The following is a 22784-nucleotide window of genomic DNA, read 5'->3' on the forward strand; positions in this document are numbered from 1 at the left end:
TAAATAGTCTGGCTTTGTCAGCATTACTGTAGTGTCTTTGTCCGTTCCTGTCAAGTAGGTATGAGTCTTGTCCTTTTGTTCGTCCAGATAGGCGTTTTACCTGGGCCCAGAACCTCCTGGGCTCCTTGCACCTTGAAGCCAGGCCCTCCAGAGTCCGTCCCCAGTGTCGCCTGGCTTCGTCTCTCCTTAATTCATGGAGCGTAAGTCTAAGTCTAACGTATCTTCTATAGTCGTTAGTCGTCGTTCGTCCAGCCATGAAGTTGTGCTCTTTGTCGTAGTGCATTGAATTGTATCCTTGTCATCTGTGTTTGTCTAGTCGGTCTTGGGGCAGGTTCTAGTCTGTACTGTGTTTTTGGTATGTGTCGGTCCGCAGTGTCTTTTACCTTTGTCATCCAGTCCGCTAGTGCTGTGTCTATCTCCTCGAGACTCGCTCGGGAGATGTCAATTGCGTCTGTCATGTCTAAGCTTTCGTCCTCCTGAAAGGAGTCCCAGTCAACCCTATGAAAGGAGTAAGAAAGGGGGGTCGGAGTGAGAATAGGAGAAGTTGAAATGTCAATAATGATTGGTATGTGATCACTACTAGTTAGCGGGCCAGGGGAGAGAGAATGAGCATAGTGGAAGGTTTGATTGGAGAAGACAATGTCAGGTGAAGTGGAGGAGAGAGGTCCATAGTAGGTCGGAAAATTAGGGCCAATGTGTCTCGCGGTTTGTCGTCTGAAATAGTCCGTGAGATCACGGCCTACCTGATTCGTAGTACCATACCCTAGTGTCTGGTGTCGGGCGTTCAAGTCTCCTGCGAAAAGCATCGGTGTCTGCCTACGTATGAGTCTCATGAAATCGGGGTGGGGGATGTACTGTCGTCTAGGAGGTAAATATGTAGTTGCAATTGTCAAGGTCCCATCGAATGTCTCTATGTCAACAGCTAAGGTGTCAGAAAGAAAGTCATCCTGAATTCTGTGAGTGAGCGAGCGTCTGACTGCTATCGCCACTCCATCATTTTGCTCACCATTAGAGTTCATCTGGTGAACTCGAAATCCAGGAATCCTAAGTCTGTTTTCGTCTGGTAGTCCGTGTCCGTTAATTAGTATGACGTCCGGGTCAAACTGTCGGTAAGTGTTACATAAGTCGTACTTACGAGTCGTCCAGTGTAATACATTGTGCTGGATTACCTTGAGTCGCTGCATTATGCTGTCTGGGTCTTCTTCTTCCTTCCTCTCCTCTTCTTGAGTGATGGCTCTGAAGAGGTGAAGGGTCCAGATGGCATGGTATCGAAGACTGCGTCCCGTACTGAAGTGAGGAGGTGATCCACAGGGCGGTCCATTTTCCTGAGGCGATCTATAACAAGGTCGTAGTCACTGGCACTGAGGTTATGACGGATCTTGTAGCGTCCTTCCCTTACCCCTCTTTCCATATGGGGGAAGGTGCGAGTTCGGGGCCACATGTCGTGTTTTTCTTTACGATGACAACCTCCAGTCCATTAACTTCCTCGTCCGAGTGGTCATCCTCGCTGTCACTTCCTGCTGGAGATGTGGAGTCCCCGTCTGAGTCTCCCTGTACCTGGAGTGTGTTTTTCCGCACTAATTCTTTCAGCTGTGACTGCCTGTTCTTGTTCGACGACACTTCTCTGGGGAGGGACGGGGGCACTTTTTCCTGCAGTCAGGGTTGTGATAAGGGCTGCCGTGTTCTTGATAGGCGCAAGTTTAACCTCAGGGATCCCATTTTTTACCAAGCTCTCGGAAAGAGTTTTTTGGAGATCGGGCCGCTGCTAGGCTCCTTATAAAGGCGCTCTCCTTGTCTGAGGGGGCGGAGCTTGTGGCTCGGCCCGTCGGAGCAAGAGAGGGCTGAGTGGCTGGCAGGAGCTGGAGCGAGGGCGAGTTCGTGTTGCTGCTACGAGAGCGCGAGCGAGAGTGCACGTGGCGGCTGCGACCTGTTTTTTTTTTTTTTTTTTTTTTTTTTTTTAGCAAAGAGAGAGGGTTAGGATCGTAGTTGGAAGATAAAAGAGAGAAAGTGAAAATAGTAGGAGAAAGAAAGTTGGTGGCCTGCCCACCTTGGTGTGTTAGTAAGTGTTAAATGTTTTGTGTTTGGTGGGTGTTGGGGTGCTTGTATATATGTTATTTATCTAGCTAGCTAATTTGTCTTAGTGACTTTTTGTTTATGTGAAGAGCGGATTGGGTTCATGAATGATTGTAGTTAAACTGCTTGGGTAATTTGTTATATCTTTGAATGTGATTTGCTTGTTGTATTAGTGCTTCGTATGTTTCATTATTGCTTAGTTGTAGTGTGGTCCATATTTTTACTGCGTGTTTGTGTAGGCGTATGTTTAGTGGTGCTGTGTCTGTGGCTTCGTGTAGTGAGTGTGTATGGGTATGTCTGTTCTGTGGCCCATCGGAGCGCCTTGTTCTGTGTTCTCTGTAATTTTCTTAGTTGTGTGTTACTGAGTGCGTGTGTTGGAATTGGAGGATAGTCTAGTGTGGGAATGACCATTACTTTTACAAGATGTATTTTCATAGGAATTGGGAGGTGTCTGAATCTGTACAGCTTCTTCAGTGCAGCTTCTCCTTGTTGTTTTCTTTCGTGCACATGCCTCTTGTAACCTGTGTTTATAATATGGAGGCCTAAAGATTTCCCATGGTTTTGGAATTCTGTTTCCTCCCCATTGATTGTAAGAGGAGGGTTCCGCCTGCTTCCAAGGGCAAGAGGGGTAAACTTACTTACATTTGTCTTTATGTTCCATTTTGTTTCAAAATTATTTACTATATTGATTTCTCTTTCTGTGCGGGCGTTGATCATGTATTTAGATTTGCCAGGGTATCCTATGATTTGGGTGATGTCATCGGCGTAAGAGATGTTTAGGCCATGTCTTGGAGGTGGGATGTCTTGAGTGTATATGACAAAAAGGGTCGGGGACAGCACACTGCCCTGTGGGACCCCACGGCCCAGGGGAAAGGGGACACCTCGGAACTGATCTATTTTAATGCTTGCTTCCCTATCCTCTAGAAAGTCGCATAAAAATTGTTCTATGACATCGGGGAGTCCCAGGTGAAGAAGCTTATATTTTAGCCCGAGATGCCACACCTTATCGAAAGCCTTTGTGATGTCCCTTAAGACAATGTGACATTGTCCTCCGTCGACTTTGTTTTGAGCTATTTTTTCAGTGATTATCGCGAGAGCTTGGGTAGTACCTCTGTCTTGTCTGAAGCCGAATTGTGTTGGGTTATATTGGTTGGTATATTCTAGGTGGGAGCGTAATCTATAATTGATAATACGTTCCAGAATCTTGCCGGGGACCTCCGAGAGTGAGATTGGTCGGTAGTTTAAGGGATGAGCGGGGGATTTACTTGGCTTGGGTATTAGTTTTATTGTTGCTTTTTTCCAGATGTCTGGGAAGTAGCCTGCTGATATAGTGGCATTATAGATGTTCTTTAAGTTTTGTATGGCATTATGAGGTAGATGTTGGAGGATTGTTTTGTTGAAACCACTGCTACCCGGGCAAGTCTTTTTCATGTGTTTGATGATGTTTCTGATTTCTTCTATTGTTACTGGAGTGGTGAGTACTGGGTCGGAATCGAGGCGTGATGGGTCTGCGTTGTTGTGTGGTGTTGTTCTGTGTATGTGTTCTCGTAGGTGTTGTGTTACCATGTGTTCTGTTTCTTCGTGCGTGTCTTCATCTTCAGTGTATATTTGTCTCCAGATGTTCCGATGGAGGGCTTCTTGAGCTTCTGGGGTGTAGTGTCTCATGTTTGCGTTGTCTATGAGGTAATGCGTTGGTGGTGTGGTGTTTCCTGAGAGCTGATTGAGTTTTCTCCAAGAATCGGGTGGGTGTTTGTAAAGTGTTGCCAGGGTTTCAATTGCCTGTTGCCAGTGCTGACTGGATTCTTCTATGAGTGCTTCTTGTATTAGTGTCCTAAGCTCCCTGTATCTATTGTAGTGTGCTCTCATCCAGCCGTTGGCGAAAGAGTGTGCTCTGAGTGCATTGAATTGTTGCATAAGTGTTTGTGTATATTGGCTGTGTGGAGTGTGTGGTAAAGTTCTGTGATGTGTGTTGGGTATGTGTCTACTTTTGGCGTCACTGATAGTAGCGTACCAGTTTTCTATTTCTTCATCAATTTCCTCTAAAGTCGCGTTTTCCACCTCGGTGTTGTCTACCATGTTCTGGGAGATGTAATCTTGGAACTCCTCCCAGTTTGCCCTCGAGAAGCATGGTTGTGGTGGTATCGGTGTTTGTATTGGAGAAGAGGATAATTTCATCAGGATGGGAATGTGGTCGCTGCTGGTGAGAGGACCCTGCGTGATGTGAATGTTGTGGTGTGTTCTATAGTTTGTGAGAATTATGTCTGGTGTTGTGTCTGCGTTGTGTGCGTAGTATGTAGCAAAGTGTGGGCCGATGTGGTGTAGTGTTCTATGTCTGATCAAGTGTGCTAATTGTTTTCCTTTGGTATTTCTACCCCTGTGGCCCAGTTGTGGATGACGTGCATTTAGATCTGCGATCATGTATACTGGGGTGTGTTGTCGGAACAGTTGTGTGAAATCGGGGATGGGGAGATAATCTCTTGTGGGTGGCTGGTATAGGGTGGCAAGGATTATTGGGCCAGTGGTTGTTTCTATTTCAACTGCTAGCAAGTCTGATATGTAAGTGTCGTGTATTTTATGTGGGATGGTGTTTTTGACTGCATTCGCTGTGCCGTCGTGCAGTCTGCCTGTGAGGTTTTTGGTGGGTGTATTGTAGCCCGAAAGTTTGAGTGGTTGATATTCTGTTGTTCCATGGCTGTTGATAAGTATGACATCTGCCTGTAGGTTTCTATATATGTTTGAAAAACCAGTACTTCTGCCCCTCCAGTTTAGAACATTATGTTGCACAATGTTTAATGTCGTTTGGTCCATTTTGGTTCGGGTTGTCTAGTTTTCCTCAGCTGATTTTTTCTTTGCTTGACTGAGGGTGTTGTTTGGGCTATCTCGGTGTCGGTGTTGTTTGTGGCGTGTGGTGTCTGTGATGTCTGTTTGTGATTGTGTTGCCTTGTAACTGTATGTGTTGAAGTGCTTTCAGTAAGTTTGGGAAGTGGTGGTGGTTGTCGAAGTGTTTCTTGCTGTGTTGTCTCTTCTGGTAGCCCTGTATCTTCTTCCTCATCTGTTTCTTGTTCCTCTTCAGAGTCAGACGAGAGTTCAAGGTCTGCTTCAGCAACTGACGTTGTCGTGGCTAGGTTGGTTGTTACTGGTTCCATAATTTGTGGTGTCTCTGATGGCAACATATTCTGGATTATTTGCTGGGAGGGAGGATTGTTGGGGAGGACCACTGTTGGGAGATTATTTTCTTGTAGTATATCAATGAGGGTCTTTTGGAAGGTCCCCGGGTTGACCATGTTCATTGCATGCGCGTGGAGGTAGCAGATCATCATTTTTGATGTTTGGTTGTTGTTTAGTGCCGTAGCTGATGTAGGGAACGTGTTGGCGTTGTTGTGGTGATTGGCAGCTTGAGAGTAGCTCTGTGACTTCACTCGTTTTTCTTCTTGTTTTTCTTTGACTTTCTCCTTCCTTTTCTGGCATTTGTACGCCATTGTCTTGTGCGCTTGTCCACAGTTTATACATTTCACTGATTCTTTTGGACAGATATTCCAGATGTGGTCATGGCTGGAGCATTCTGAACACACTTGGTACCCTGCTGGTTTGGGGCATTGTTTGGTGGAGTGCTCCTCGATTGCATAACATTTCATGCAGTAGGAAATTGGTGTGTATTTCTCTTTGGTGATTTGGTATGGTGCTATGGATACGTTGAAGAGGCGTAGGGCCTGTTTCGTTGCCTTATCTGCCATGCTGATGGTCTCGAACTGGATCTTGAGTGTATTTCCGCTGGTGTTGTTTCTGTTGTTTGGGAACTTGTAGGCATCTTGAATCTTTGCCGATTCCTGTTTGTTTTCAATTTCATCAGCTATGTCATTCTTGGTGTTTTCAAAGGCCGTCTGTTCCACCTTGTGACAGATGATGGTGCGTCGTGCCTTTATTTCAGGGGGAAGGATGGGGTAGAAGCCATGACTTTGTAGAGTCTGGGTTGCTGCCGACTCCAAAACTGTGTCAACTTCCTTTTCACTGGCATTGATGATGTATCCACCGTTGGCTTCGTAGAGAGCATTGGCGTACACATCAGCCGGAGCGAGGATCTCTAGAAGTTTTAGTTTGATTCGTCTATCTTTGGGGTCTCCATCACACGTGATCTTTAGTCTTGTCATGTTTACATCCTATTAGGGGCCGTGGCCCGACTGTACGACACAACTAGGGAGAGAGAATGGAAGGAGCCTGCCTATGCAGAAAGGTTTGATGACCCCGTTTCTAAAAACAGTCGTAGCCACCCCGATCCGCGCCTACACCTATCCGAGTTTTGCCCGACCTTAACCGGTGGGTTTAAGGCAGCATACTAAATGCCCCCCTTGTGCAAGCCTTCAAGTTCACCTTCACTCACCGGTGGACGCTAGGGCGAAAGGAAATATAGTGGGAGGTGAAAGGAGGAACTGCACAGGGGCGGGCTCTCAACCAAGCGGGAGAGCCCCGGTACACAAGTCAGGCTGTGTGATCTGTGTGTGTCTCTGTGCCAGTCTGAGGTGTCTTTGTGCGAGTGCCTGTGTGTGCGTCCTTCTTTCTTCTTTTCTTTCTTTTGAGGGGATAGAAAGTTTGGGTGAAACTAGGGGGGGGGGGTAGAGTTGAGAGTTGGAGGGAATAATAGGTTGGATGAAAGTGAAGTACAGATAAAGAATGAAAGGTGGCGGGCGATACGCCTTGCTGTTCTTATTAATTGTACTCTTTGACGCAGTGCAAGGTGTGTCTATTGATTAGGGACAAGTGTCAGTGTGTAGATATATATATGTTTTAGTTTTACTGGTTGTTTGGTGAGTGCGTGTGTGTTTTGTGTGCGTGTGCATGTGTGTGCGTGGGTGTATTTATGTGTGTGTGCGTGAGTTTATTTTGTTTTTGCTTCCCTCTTTCTTCTTCCCTTTTCCCTGTTTATGTGTAAAGTGGTTGTGGAACCTCTCGTTCAAGAGCTTTTGCCGTTTTCTTGAACCATGTGTGTTCCGAGTTGTTGTTTTGGTTTTCTGTTATTGTTTGTATGTATGTGTTGTCTTGTAGTATATGTTGAAGTGTGTATTTTGTCTTCTGTGCTCGTTCGTGTAATATAATGTTTATTGGTTTCAGATTGCTTAATTGATGCAGGTCTAAAGTAGTTTTTCTGTATGGGTATTTCTCATTGTATGCGAATCTTAAGGCTTGGTTCTGGATTTTCTGTAGTTTGCTAATTGCATGTTTTGAAAGTGTAGCCAGAGGATAATTTGGGTATATTAGCATTGGAATTACGCAGGCCTTAATCAAATGTAGTTTAATGTTAGTGGTTAGTTTATGAAATCTTTTTAGAGTGTATAGTGCATGTTTGGCCTTTGCTATATTGTTAGTGATTTGTCGAGTGTATCCTTTGTTGTGAATTGTTAAACCAAGAATGTTTGCTTTGCTGGAGTATGGTATTATATGATTGTTAACATTTATAGGTTCTGTTTTTATTATAGATACTGGAAAAATGTTGAATTTATTTATATTAGTTTTAATTTTCCATTTGTTCTCGTATTGGTTTATTTTTGAGATTTCTGCTTGTACTTTGCGTGCTAAGAATTTCCTGCTTTTTCCTGGTTGTGATATGATTTGTGTGATGTCGTCTGCATAGGCTATGTATGTGCATTGTGGGCCTGGCAATGGTATATCGGAGGTGTAAATGGAGAAAAGGGTTGGCGATAAATTACTTCCCTGCGGTACTCCGCTAAGCAATGGTATGGGTGGGCCTGTGTGTGTTTTTATTGTTATCCTTGCAGTTCTGCTGTCCAGGAAGCTGCTTAGTAATTTTATGTCATTGTCCGGTAAGTTTATTGTTGTGAGTTTGTATTTGAGACCTTGGTGCCAGACTTTATCAAATGCTTTAGATATGTCACGAGTAACAATTGTGGTTATTTTATTTGTTGTAAGTGCATTGGCCAGTAGTTCGGTGAGGGTTGCTATGGCAGTGTTTGTAGATTTGTTTTGTCTAAAACCATGCTGCGATGCTGGGATGAGTGTGTGTGTTTCTAGGTGGGTGCGTAGTCTTTGGTTGATTATTTTTTCGAATATTTTTCCTTGGACTTCCAGTAAGGAGATAGGCCTGTAATTGTTGGGGTCTGTGGGTTGTTTATTGGCTTTTGGGATAAGTTTCAGCTTTGCATGTTTGAAGTTTTCTGGGAAGTAGCCCATGGATAATGCTATATTGAAAAGTTTGGTTAAGATTACGGTTGATTCTAGAGATAGGTTTTGTAGTATTGTTTTATTTATCTTGGATTCACCTGGAGTATTATTTTTAAGAGTTTTTATTATATGTTTTGTTGTGTCTGTTGTTATTTTGTATAAGAGTGGGTGGTTGTCATTGAGTTTGTCTGGGTCACCGTGTGGGTGTGGTGTGAATAACTCGATGTTCGTGTCAAGAAATTGAGTCACGATATTGGCTGTGTGTTGATCGAATTCTGCCTTTTCTTGTTGCGATATCTGAACATTTTTGTTCCATATGTTTCTAAAAATTTGTTCTTGTCGTTCAATGTTATATATTTTTTCATTGTCGTGAATTATGTAATTCTCTAAGTTGTTAGGATTGCCTTTCAGTCTTTTAATCTGCGACCAGAACTTCTTGGCATCTTTATGTCTGTCTACCAGTGTTTTTATTTTGTCTTCCCAATGCTTGTTTTGTATATGTTTACATTCTTTTATAATGGCATGTTTTATTCTTTTTAGTGTTGCGTATTTTAAAGGACTCCATCCTGAAATATTGCTTTCAGTTGTAATGTTCTCTGCATAGTATGTGAGACTTTTGATGGTGTGATTTGTTAATGCTTTTTGTTGTGTTATTGTTCTTTTCAGCGGTATGTGTGTCTTCATTGCGTCTGTTATAGTGTTGGTCCATTGTTGTAAGGATGTATTTAACTGTTGTGTTGTCATGTAGGGGTTTGTGTTTATGTTTTTGTGTGCGTCTTCAGTATCTCGGGTGAACATTTCCCAGTTCGCTGCGTTGTAGTTTGGTATTGGGGCAGTGGTTGTTTTTATTGCGTGTGTGGTTATTTTTATTAGTATTGGTATATGGTCTGAGGATGTGGTTGGACCCGGTTTTATTTCCATATTGTGGTATGTTTTGTTGTTGGTAAGAATGATATCTGGTGTTGATGTGTTGTTACTACTAAAGAATGTGTGAAAGTGTGGGCCTTGGTAGTTTAGTTTTTTGTTGTCAATTAATTTTTTTATTGCTTTTCCTACATTGTTGCAATCATTGTAATTTAGCACTGTATGTCTGGCGTTTAGATCGCCAATGATGTGGGTTGGTGCATTTTGTGTGGCTAATCTATGAAAGTCTGTAAATGGGAGGTAGGGTCTGCGTGGTGGTAAGTATGTTGTGGCGATGTTGATCGGGCCAGTAATGGTGGATATAGTTACTTGAAGTACATCTGTATCGAAGTCATCTGTAATTCTATGTTGTATATTTGTTTTAACTAATATTGCAGAGGCATCGTGTAGGGTGTTCTGACTATTGATTTTGTATGTGTTGTATCCAAATACTTTGATAGTTTCTGTGTCTTTAACTCCGGTGCTATTTAATAGTATGATGTCAGGATTTTGTTGTAAATATGTGTTAGAGAGTAGGAATTTGTTTGTGTTCCAAGTGTGTACATTATGTTGTATTATTGTTATTGTGTCCATGTTAAGTGTTGTGTTTTGTCTGTGGTGAGTTGTGTTGTGTTAGTGTTTTGTTTTAGCATTGTTCTGTGGTAACGGTTCTAGTTGCTGTATTAGCTTTAATTAGATGAGTGTCTGTGTCTGTTCTTATAGGTCTTTGTGGCTTTGTTTGGAGGTGGGGTGAGTTCTTGGAGAAGGCCGTTACGTATCTTATTAAATTGTGTGTCGTCTGTGGTGCACCAGCAGTTAGTGAGGTCTATGTCATTGTTAAGTATGTATAGCAATATTTCCTCTTCTGTGTATGTGGGGTTGCGGTATCGGAATTTGTAGAGGCCATTGTCTATTCCTACTTTTAGTCTGTGTAGTGAGAATGTTTGTTCTTTTGGCCAACCTTCGCTTTTCTTCGTTATTATTTGCAGGCCAATTGCTTCTCCGGATATTTTCTCCAGTGGTGGCATTTCTTTTTGTGAGATGTCTTCCTGTTCTGTGTGTTCTGTGTGTTGTGGTGGGTTAGTATTGTTTTGTGTTGTGTTGTTGCTGGTATTCTGTGTGTTTTCATTTGGTGTAGGTGTTTGATTATCTTTCGTAAGATCCAAGATTTTCTGTGAAGGAGGGTTGTCTGGCAGGTTTACTGGGGGGAGATTATTGAGCTTGAGTGCTCTGTTAAATTCACTATTATATGATCCAGGGTTTATTGCATTAATTAGGTGAGCATGCATCATGCATGCTATCATTTTTGTAGCTGTTTGTTTTTCTAATACAGGGAAAGAGCTTGATATGTTGGTTGGAGCTATGTTTGTGTTACTTGTAGTTACGTTGCTGTATGTTTTGGTGTTAGTGTTCTTTTTGAGCTGTCGTTTTTCTTCAATGGCTTTCTTTCTCATAGGACATTTGTTGGCCAGTGTCCTATGTTCACCCTTGCAATTTACACATTTTTTGTTTGCACCTGCATTACAGTCTCTCCATGTGTGGTCAGGTGAGCTGCATTCTGAACAAATTTTGAAAGTTTGGGATTTGGGGCATTTTGGTGTGGTGTGGTCCTCGATGGCGTAACATTTGAGGCATGTGAGAAGTGGGACGTATTCTTCAATTTTGATTGCGTGTGGTGGTATACTCATATGGAATCCCAAGATGCCATTATCTGTGGCCTTCTTTGCTGCTACGGCTTCCTTGAAAGTGATCTTCATTATTTTGGTTAGAGGGATCTTGAAAATCGAGTCAATTCCTTCTTTCATCCATTGGTTTTTTGCTAGTAGCTCTTCTTCAATTTCTTTCTCGGTATGGTGGAAGATAAAGTCATCAGTGTTGAATGTAAGTACAGTCCTTTTTGCTTTTAGCTCTGGAGGAAGGACTGCTTGGAAGTTGTTTTTCTTAAGTTCTTGGAAAACTTTTTCTTGAAAGATTTTGTCGATTTCTTCGTCGCTGCGAGTGAGTACGATGAAGCCATCTTGAGCATTGATGATCCTGGTGGCATATATTATGTTCTCAGACAGAGTTCTTAGTAGTAGTAGTCTTCGTTCTTGGCTGGTGTCTGGGTGTTTTATCTTCACTCTAGGCATTTTTTCAGTTTGGCGTCATAAAAGAAATCCTACAAGGGGCCAAGGCCCGACATACAACACAACTATGGATAGTGAATTAGAAGATGCCTGCCTATGCAAAGCAGTTTGATGGCCCAGTTCCTAAAAACTGTCGGGACCACCCTGCTGTGCTCCTAACCCTACCAGAGTTTTGTCCAACCCTTCTGCTGTGCTTAAGGCAGCCCTCTAAGGGCCCCCCTCGTGCAAGCCTCGGGGTTCACCTTCACACAACAGGGGACTCTAAGGACGAAAAGAGAAAAGATATAGTGGGAGAGAGAGGTGCCTGGGCGGGACTCAGCAATGGAGTCCCCGGTACACAGGACTTATGAGGTTCCCAAGGAGGGAGCCTCACAGTTGTGCTAAGCGTGCACTTCCTCCAATCGTGAGTCCACAAATTCTGCAGTCTCAGAAGAACGTATCCAGTCCCAGGATCACAGCCGCGAAGGTGCCGGTGCTCAGGAACTAGTAGAGGCTTCTGTGGTATCTTCTCGGCCTGGCCTTGCCAGTCAGCACAGTCGCTAAGGTACCGGTGCTTCCTAGTTCGGCGAGGAGAGGCAGGTGTGGTGGCATAAATGGAGAGTACAGCACTTTTGCTCAGCGGCCAGAACGGGCGAGCTACGGTGTCGAGTCTCTGTCTGTGTGTGCGTCCTGGTTTTTTTTTTTTTTTTTTTTTTTTTTTTTTTTTTTTTTTTTGTAGATTTGTCACGTTGGAGTGACGCGGGCCTTTGCCTTTCGGCGGCCCGGGGAAACAGGTGGTATGAAGATCGTAAGTTTGAGGTTAGTTCTTTTTCCCTTGGGCTTTTGGCAGAGCCACAGCTATCCTAACAGCAAGATGTCAGAAAACAAACCACAGCTAAGATGCCTACCGACAAGACTGCCAAAAAAAAAAACCCGATGGTGAGGGTGTGAGTGTGTGTGTGTGTGTTTGTGTTAACGAGGTGGAGGGTACGTCCGTACTAGCTCTATGAGTGTGTCTTGTGGTGTATGTCTCAGTATATCTGGAGCGGTGCCAATATTTCTGTTGAGCAGTGTCCCTGTTGCTGGACAATCTTCAATGTAGTGTACGAGTGGGGACATGGTCTGTGTGTGGCAGTGTGGACAAGTGTCATAGGTGTTTTGTAACTCATTGAAGCATTTGTAACCTAGACGGAGTCTGTGTAGGTTCACTCTGGATTCCCTCTCCAGGTTTCGTGGAAGTGGGTCGGGATTTTGTAATGCCTGTAGGTACCAGTAAGCACTTGGTGATCCCGCACTGGCCCATTGTCTCATGTTGTCCCGAGCTTCCTGGCGAGTCACCGCTTTAATGTTGTTCTTCAGGCTGGAGAGACTTGGCGGTATTTTTGCAGTGACATTGGGAAGACTTAGGGCGTTTTTTGCGGCTGTGTCGGCCTCCTCGTTCCCTGGGATGCCTGTGTGACTTGGGACCCAATTGATATGCACGGCCCTGCCGTTTGCCTGGACGCGTCTGGCCGTGACCAGAATGGCAGTGATCAGGCCCACATTATCTCTTGGTGTCCCTCTTGTCAGTGCCTGGATGCAGCCCAGGGAGTCCGTGTGGATGGTGACTGGCTTCTGTCTTGGTTCAGAGTGTTGGAGCGCTTTAAGTATAGCCAGGAGCTCAGTCTGCAGAGTAGACGACCCGTCAGGAAGCCGGAAGAGAGCTGTTTCCTCCTCATGGACGAAAGCAGAAGCTGCGGTGTTGGTCTCGCGGTCAACTGAGCCGTCTGTATAGTATACATCAGCGTCTCTGGAGGGTGCTGACTGCAAGGCCTCTTCGGCTAGTGCTGAGAGCTCCGCACTGCTGAGCTTGGCCTTGGCTGTCGGTGGTTTGAGAGCTGACGTATGGGGAACATGTGGTGTCCATGGCGGTGGTGGGGTGTAATCTTCGTGTGGTGTGTCTGCTTTGAACTGAGTGAAAAAGTGTTGGACGTATAGTGTCTTGATGCTGTCCGCTGCTGTGGAGGCCCATGTCTTCTTAGTGAACAGGTCCCTGTCCTGGGCGAGGGCTTGCCTGATGCTCTCTGTCTTCGTTGACGTGGTCTCTTGTCTGAGGAGCTTGCCGAGGTGGGCGGTGCTGACGGCTTTCAGTCTTGTTGCCAGAGGAGGGATGTTGGTTTCAACTTGGAGAGGGCAAATCCTTGTCCATTTTGGTGCTCCAACCATGAGGCGCATGGCTTGGTTTTGCAGCATCTCCAGGGAGGTGATGGCTGTTGTGCTGGCGGTGGAGAGGCATGGGGCGCCGTATTCTATGACCGACCTCACTGCTTGGATATAATAAGTTCGCAGCACTTGATAGTTGGCGCCTCTTTTCAGTCCTGTGATGGCTCTCATGATGTTCAGTCTGGCTTTTGCCTTACCTGCTGTGGCAGCGACATGGCTCTTGAAGGTGAGGTGGGGATCCATCCAAACCCCAAGATATGGATGGCTTCCCACCCATGCAATATCAGAGTCATGGAGCCGTAGTGGAGGAAGTGTCTTCCTTGAGCCAAGATGAAGTGCCTTGGTCTTCATGGCATTGATCTTCATCCCAAGACGCTGGCATTCTTGGGAGATGCGGGTGATGGCTCTTTGTGCCCTGTGTGCATATCTGGGACCTGTGGTGACGATGGCTATGTCGTCAGCATAGCATAGGATTTTTATATTGGCGCCTAGATCGAGTGTCACCAGATTTTCCATAAGGATGTTGAAAAGGAAGGGACTTAATATACTTCCCTGAGGCGTCCCATTTTCGAAGGTCTTGGTGTGGGAAGTTTTACCTTGGAAGGTGACTGTCGCTTTTCTTTCCTGGAGGAAGTCCTGAGTCCATTTCAGTAGCTTGCCTTTGACTCCCCGTTTTGCAAGCGACTCCAGGATCGCTGGAGCGCTTGCAAGCTCAAAGGCCTTTTCTAAGTCCACAAAGACAACTGCTGCTTTCCTGCTAGTTACTGTTGTCATCAGCTCGGTGAGGCAGTCTCTGGTGCCTTTGTTCGGGGTGTAGGCGTATATATGTTGATGCAGGTCCCCTGTTGCAAACTGAAGGCGTGCCAGCATCATTTTCTCTGCCGTTTTTCCCAAACAGCTAAGGAGGGAGATGGGTCTATGGCTCCCCGGGTCGTTCGGTTTAGGGATCGGGACAATGTTGGCCCGTTTCCATGATAAAGGCAGTCTGCCCGCGTCATACGAGGCATTAACAACTCGCAGGAGTTCTTGGTGGGCGGGTTCTCCGGCTTCTCTTATCATGGAATAGGTTATCCTGTCCGTCCCTGCTGCCGTGTCCCGACGAGGTTTGAGTGTGGCCTTGAGCTCCTGTGGTGTGAAGGGCGTGTCTGTCGGCGCCTCTTCCAAGCACGCCCTGCGGACAGTTTCCAGCCTTTCTTCTCTCAGCCGCTGTTGGAAGTCGCGTGTTTCTTGGGGTAGCTGAGTGTGGGAGCTTCTGGTGGCAAAAGAGTCTACCAGTCTGTTTGCCTCTCCATTGGGGTCTGGATGGAGTGGTGGTCTGGCAGGCACTTTCCCACTGGCCATGTGAATGTTTCTCCACATTTTTCCTAGTCTGGTGTGGGGGTTCCAGGAGGAGCACCAGTCAAGCCATTTCTCAATTTTTATTTTCTTTATGGCGTCCTTTGCAATGTTGATGGCGGCTCGCAAGAGTTGTCTCGTGGTGTCTGTTTTGTAGAGTCTGTGTAGTTTTCTGGCTTGATTTATCCTGTGGTTGTACTCCCGTACTTCGGGGTTATAATACCACCTGTCTTTGTGGTTTTTAGTTGTCGGTTTTGTTTTTGGAATGGCGGTGTCGGCTGCTTGGTGGAGGGCGGTGACGAGTCGTCCTTCCATTTCATCTAGTTGGTCGGTACTGGGGATGTTGTTAAGGTTCCTTTGAAAGGCATCTCGAAAACTAGACCAGTTCGCTTCTTTGATCTTCCATTTTGGGACATGTGCTGGTCTCTGTAGTTGAGGGAAGTTTAGTGTGGTGCACGTGGCGAAATGGTCACTGGAGAGATGTGGGTGTAGTCCCCATTTTGCTTCCTGGAGTAGAGTATCGGAGATGAAAGTGAGATCCAGGATGCCACCAGCTATATGTGTAGGTTCTTTGGAGTTGAGTAGTTTCACTTCTGGAAGACTGGCCATGACTTCTACGATGTGATGGCCGTTTCTGTTCTGCTGTCTTGAGCCAAAGTTCCTGTGATGGGCGTTGAAATCTCCTCCAATGAATGTATGTGTGGTGGCACATAAGGCGAGGACCTCGCTGATATCAAAGTTTTCGCTAGCTGGGTTGTTGTATATGTTGTAGACTGTGAGCTCAATATGTTGTAACTTGATGATGACTGCCACTACCTCCACCCCTTCTCCACAATCAATATGGTTAGCTATTTGTGTGCAAGGGATGCAATCGCGCACAAGTATTGGGCATCCCCTGGTTCGCCCTTCTTCTCGTGCACTGTGAAATGCTCTGTAGCCTCGTATTATGCGGTAGGGGTCGTGTGGAAGTATGATTTCTTGCAGTAGTATCACATCCCTGTGTTCTGCTTTAGCGTCAGCCGTCAGCAGATGTTGCTTTCCTCTGAGTCCGTTTATGTTCCATTGCAGGAAGCGGACTGTTTCGTTTTGGTGGGTTGCTGGTGCTGGAGCTCGTTGTTGTTGCCGGTTGGTGGGTTGATTATTCCTTGTGCTTGTTGTTGTTGCTGCTTGGGGCGTGTGGACGTCAGACCGAGTGCCTTCTCCTCCTCTATGGCTGCTGTTGCCGGGGTTTGTCCTGGGGTCGGTGGCGTTGCTTGTGTTGTTGCTGGAGCTCTGGGGGCTTGCTTCTTCAGGCTTGTTTCTATTACAGTGTCTGCGAGAGTCTCTAATTTTTCTTCCTCTATTGTTTTGCCCAACATCGTGGCCAGTGCTCCTGCCAGGGACGCGAACATCTGCTTCAGGTCGCTCTTGGTGAGAACAAACTGTTCCTGTGGTGCTGGAGATGTGGCTTGGTGTGTTGGAGCTTGCTGACTCGGAGGATGATGTGCCGGTGGTGGAGCATGGATTCTCGTTCTGGGGGCGTTGTTTCGTCTCCTTACTCCCTGTCCTAGTGCTGGAAATTCGTGAGTGCTGCCTGTGGGTGCTGTCTGGGAGTGGGCTGCTGTTGTTTGTTGTCCCCAAGTGGACGTTGCTGCCAGTGCTGGGCGGTGAGACACCATGAAGTTCTGCTGTGAAGTTTTCTGGGCGTCGACGATTGTCCTCCTGGTTATGCAGCTCCTGTGCCAAGCATGGTGGGTTTCCTGGCAGTTGGGGCATTTGGTGGTGGTCACCTCCCCGTTCTTGTGCTTCGTGATGCAGTGGTCGGTGTCGTGATCCCCTGCACAGATCCCGCACCTGAAGGGGAAGGTGCAAATGTTTTTGTGATGGCCGAAACGCTGGCATCTGTAGCAGCGGAGGGGCTCGCGGCTGAAAGGCCTTGTGTAAAAAGTGCCCCAGCTCTCGAGATCCAGTTCGCCAGGGAGAGGCCCCTTCACCGTGATTTCGACTTGCCGAGTCGGTTCTCCATTGTAGATCCTGCATCTTTTGGCCTCCAGGACCAGAGGGTGTCGCTCTATTATCGAGAGTGGCATCAATATCGGGTAGCGAAGTAGTACACCCTTGCTGGTGTTTTGGCCTGTGGGTCTGAGTTGGATCTGCTGACCGTCCACTTCTCGAAGTTGCAGTAAGTAGTCGGCAGCGTCCTGGTCGGGAGGAGTCATCAGTACTTTTCCTGAGGCCAAAAACTTCATCTGCGTGCATTTCTGATTCCTCTCCCTCATCATTTTCTGATTCACAGCTTCTGCCAGATGTACAGCTGTCTCGAAGCCGCGAGTGGGAGACACTATGATCTTCAGGGGTCCTGACGTGGTGGTGACTGCTGCTGGAGGATGTTCTGCTGGTGTTAGTGGCTGCTGGGTGGGTCGGGGGCTGGGTACATTTATTTCTTGACGGTTTTGCTGGGCGACTTTTTTGTTGATCTTTTTCTGTCCTGCTGTCTTCCATCCATCCTCTGGAAGGTCGGTCTGCACAGCTGATGGTGGAAGAGTCGGTGCTGGTGTGGTATCTTCGGCTCCTACTGGGGTCATCTGTGCGTGCGTCCTGGTTCCCATGGCGCTTTTATATATATACACAAACATATCGTACCGCGCTTGGGTAAATACAAACTCCTACACCCATATTAAGCCTTGCACCAACTCACATAGATGGTGACTTAGAGGGAAGCTAGACCAGCTTGAGTCAGCTTGAAGAGGGGCCTGAATCTATGGTCGTAAAAAAATATAAATAAATAAAAAATAAATAAATAAATAAATAAAAAAATATATATATATATATATATATATATATATATATATATATATATATATATATATATATATATATATATATATATATATATATATATATATATATATATATCATGTGTGAGTGTGTGTGTGTGTGTGTGTGTGTGTGTGTGTGTGTGTGTGTGTCTGTACAGTATTGTAATTCATAATAATCTTTCCACAGAACAAGACTGAGGGTGTCCTTGGGATCATCGCCCGCCGGCTTTCTACCATTGAAGACACTACAGACTTAGCCAAAGACATAGTGTATGGCAAAATTGCTTACTTTAGTAAGTATTTATTTTTTTTACACCAAAGCTTTGAAGATATATGAATTTATGACGTTTTGCTTAACAATTTCCTTAAACGTTTTTCATTTGATCCATATATTGCTATGATAGGTACGAGTATAGAATATGGTATATATTTCTTTCTTCCGTTATTAATATTCTGTTGAGGTCTGTCTTTTATTTTCTTAGATATTAAAACATCTCGTCACCAGCACCTCATCACCTTAACCTACCTCACAAAGCCACCTGATCATCATCACACATTTTATTCTTGCTCCCAGTTTGCAATGATCAGTCTGCTCTTAACAAACTGGATCGATCTAGTTCTTCAAACTACCGCCCTATTGCTTTGATTTGCTATCCCTCTAAATTTTTTTTAGTTTATCCTTGACAGGAAGATTCTTAAACATCCATCACTTCACAACCTTTTATTTGATCGCCAGTATGGGTTCCGTGATGGTCGCTCTACTTGTGATCTGGTTTTCCTTACTGAGTTTCGGTCATCCTGTTTTAGGGATATAGGTGAAAATTTCGCTGTTGCCTTACATGTATGAAAAACATTTTACAGCATTTGGCACAAAGCTTTGATTTCCAAACTATCTTCATGTGGCTTCTATCCTTCCCCATAACTTTATTTTAAGTTTCCTTTTTGTCCGTTTTATTGCTGCTGCTCGTAGATGGTCACTGTTCTTTTCTTAAGTCTAAAAACTGGTGTTCCTTAAGGTTCTGTCCTGTCACCCACTCTGTTACTGTTAACTATTTTTCATTGATCATCTTTTAAGCCAAACTTAACGTTCTGTCCACTCCTACGCTGATGCTAGCACTGCATTTTGCATGTCTTTTCTTAGGCACCCAACACATTAGGGATGTGGAACGACTGGTGGTGGAATGATACACATGAGAACATTGTCACATAAAACCTGCGTCCAAATGTCACACTCTTGCCAACTTACCCTTCAAGAAAAAGATTAAACTCCTTGATTAAACTTATTTGGTAATATGTTGTAGTGCCTTACAATAAGGGACATTGTCAAACAAACTCTGTCAAAATGACATATTGGTCCAACTGTTTGTTTAAAAGATATTTGAGAAAAACGATGCTTCCTAGGATCTGAAATGAATAGTTTATTATTGGACATTCAAAGCCGTGGAAACATTCTTCACATAGATACATATATGGTGGAGTGGAAATATCAATTAATGTCATGAGAAAGAAATAGTTTCCCTAAACTCAGAACGTGGAACACATACCACGCACTCAGGATGTATGTACAATATCAGTAATCTAAGAATAGTAAATCTGGCAAGGCTATCGGTATCGGCCCATGATTGCACGTACATTTCAAGTACCTGATCAAAATGGCTGGGAAAAAGACACGCTTCTGTCGGTTTTGACTTTTTAACGTTTATTTTTATTTTTTTGACGTTTAAAATATCTGAAGTCTTATGAGTTTGCGTATTGCTCGTAATCTGCAGATGCTAGAAACTATGTTCGAGCGCATGTGTGTGTGTTTTTTATTCATGCCCAAAACCTTTGGGTACCCTAACAAAAGACAGCCCGATCAGACAACTGGTGATGTAAGAAAAACAAAAGAATAGTGCCATGTCACAGACATTTGTACCGCCTTCAGTGCCTCCTTGTATAGCAGCCCAGCAAAGGCAGACCAAAAGTTGGCAGATTCCAATGCAGCTAGACCCCACCCACTTCATGTGGAAAGTAATGCCTTGCTGAGGTGACGCCAGCCTGACAGCAGCGCCAGCCCACTCTTTATCTGCCAGACAGACCCACATATCCAAGCACCCTGGGAAATGTAGCTCATGGTTTCTGCTGTACAGGAGTTGCATCGCAAGACGCAGTCCTGACAACAGCTTTACGTTGTAGTTGTCCTTAGAACCACACAGGGTCTGTAAGGCAGACAGGGAGTCCGAATAGAAGTGGAAATCTAACTCCTCTTCCCGGCCAGTAGTAATGCATCGAGCTGAGCCTGGAAAGCTGTGGTATGGCTGGACAGCCTCTGTGCGATAGTGGTGTCGCTATAGGCAAAAGCTGCAACCAACAGCTCCCTCCTTCCCAGCTGAGCTGTCTGTGAAATAGTAGCGGGTGGTTGGGAATTGATAGGAGGCCATGCAATGTTTTCTGGCGAAGAAACGAGGCAGGCAGCTCCTTTGGCTTATTATGGGAGCTAATCTCGACCATAATGATAGCCTTCTGCCTGGGAGGTGGATGGTGGTTGTCCAGAAGCTGGACATCCCCCTCACAGTCAACCAGTGTACCCATATCTAGCACACCTCTTGCATGACGCCGAAACCATTCGCAGACATGCAAAAAGTCTATCCCCCCACAATACCTGACCTCTGCTTGGAAGGAGGGGGTCTGGTCCGGCCAAACTCTCACGTATTTGTGGACAATTACATGCTGGAAGTGAACACCGTAGATAGAGGACGCCGGTGCCGGCAGCCTCAACCCAAAAGCCATGAAGCACGAGTTTGAAACCCAGTGCCTTGGACTCCCAAGTGCCGGAGCCGGTACGAGGACTTCGTGGCGCCAGAGGTGGGGGGATGTACAGGACAAGGTCATCTACATATGACAGCAGCCTGGCACCACCTTGTAGCCAACAAGCAACATACACTTTACATTAATGTTGAGGAAGATTGACGACAGGCAGCTGCCTTCCAGAGTGCCTTAAAGATGATCGCAGGCGAAACGAGTTTGAAAGCCGCCTCGAGATCAAGGAAGATAACCAACCCCAACTTCGAACGAAACTTCCCTATGACCTCACCGAAGTGACCCACCATACTATTTCACTGTTACAGATTCGATCCCGCCAGGGCACAGTGTCCCGTTTGCCGTGGAGGGCACACATGAATATGTATTAAGGGCTGTATTATGCAAATGACGCCTCAATATTCTAAAGGCCGGAAAACGAATTGTCAGTTCATAGTATGCCTATTCCACCCTCTGTACGACACTGAAATCATTCACATGCAATGTTGTGCAAACCCGTAGCTCATTGCTTCTCAGTAACTCCTAATCAGGTGGTTCAATGAAACAGACCAACAAGTGCTATGCGCTTTCTTGTTGGCCGAAAGGATACAAATATAATAAGGAATATTGTAACATGCCTACGTCCATGAAGTCTGTGTTAAGTGACTTGAATCTTGCCAGCTGATGATTCTCTCTCTCTCTCTCTCTCTCTCTCTCTCTCTCTCTCTCTCTCTCTCTCTCTCTCTCTCTCTCTCTCATAATTTATTTCTGCCAAACTTCTTACCCTATCCACTGTCATGCCGATGATTCTACCCTGCATTTGTCAACGTCATTTGCCAGACGTTCAACTCAGCAGGAATTTTAAGCAAGTCAAATAAAAATCCTGTAGAACACATGTACAAGGTTTTGCTTGCTTGTATTCTTATATGTAGGTCGTAGGGTTGTAGAGTTGTTTGTGGTGTGCTGAGGGTGTCAGGGAAACAAAAGGTAACAGGCTGCTGTATATTAATAATAAGCTGTGTTGGTACAAATAGCGACAGACAGCTATAACCTAGCCTGAGGCAAGGCTGGACACTGACAGTTACTCAGAGTGCGGGAGCGATGGGACAAGGCGCATGGGAGACGCCACAGAGATATCCCGCCAAAATGTGTCCGAAAGGTGGACGCAGTGCAGGGTGTCTCCGAACCGGGACACACTTAACTTCGGACCTTTCTAGAATTTCTGAATGGGACACAGTAAATCTTGTTTTGTTTAATGCTTTAAAACTCATTTCCTTCACTTGCCAACATTTTATGTTAGACGTTTAAGCAACTCTATTTATCTCTTTATTAATATGTTGCAACTGTTTACTAATTCCTCAGTTATACAGGCTCACTATTAAGAATTCCACTGTTGCCTCCGTGGTGGGTAATAGCCGAGTGATCAGCGAAGGTAGTGGTGAATCTGCTTTCAAGCTCAAGTTCAAACTCACACTGGAAGGTGGTAATTGTCTGGGACTGTAGTGTGGCATCTCTGTCAGGTCTATCATCTATTTTTCAATGATACTCAAATATTCCAGTTCCCTCCATTTATTTGAAACATAAACCGGAGGTTTCACGGTTCATCTCTAGATGAAGTAGCTTTCATGAAATAAGGCATTCTTTGTTGTCTTCGCCAATTTTTCTTCTCTGAAGATTTTAACAATGTACATAAGTCATATCCTTACTTGAATGGAATATAGCTCCCAAATATCAGATTCACTCGCACAACTTCACTAACCAGGGCGCAGTTAAATGTTTTTTGACTCGTCAACGCCCTTTCCATAGTTTAGCTCAAAGTAGTGCAACTGCTGGCCTACAGGCCCGCGGGCTACGGTGTAATATTATGCATGTGGTCTAAGTTATTTTAATAATATATATATATATATATATATATATATATATATATATATATATATATATATATATATATATATATACATAGATAGATAGATAGATAGATAGATAGATTAGATATAGATATATATATATATTATATATATATATATATATATATATATATATATATATATATATATATATATATATATATATATATATATATATATATATATATATATATATATATATATATATATATATATATATATATATATATATATATATATATATGTTACAGTCAATACCTGAATCCAGACAATTTGTAAAGTGTAAAGTTATTTTTTCAGGCAATTTGTGAACTGCCTAACCTAACCTAACCTAACCTAACCTAACCTAACCTAACCTAACCTAACCTAACCTAACCTAACCTAACCTAACCAGGCAGTTCACAAATTGCCTGAAAAAATAAGTCACTTTACAAATTGTCTGGATTCAGGTATTGACTGTAACATATATACTGATAAGATACTGAATCCCAAGGAGCTGAAGCGATAGG

The 22784-nt window shown here is 44.5% G+C and overlaps 1 protein-coding gene across 1 annotated transcript in view; it reads left to right on the top strand.

Moving 5' to 3' along the window:
- Positions 1-22784, top strand: part of LOC135114500 (uncharacterized) — a 98367-nt gene that overhangs the window by 19877 nt on the left and 55706 nt on the right. Inside the window, exon 3 of the mRNA XM_064030397.1 lies at positions 17778-17883. Coding sequence (XP_063886467.1) covers positions 17778-17883 — 106 coding nt within the window. The remainder of the gene's footprint in view (positions 1-17777; positions 17884-22784) is intronic.

Source organism: Scylla paramamosain, chromosome 27, assembly GCF_035594125.1.
Source record: "Scylla paramamosain isolate STU-SP2022 chromosome 27, ASM3559412v1, whole genome shotgun sequence".
NCBI classification, from domain to species: Eukaryota; Metazoa; Arthropoda; class Malacostraca; order Decapoda; family Portunidae; genus Scylla; species Scylla paramamosain.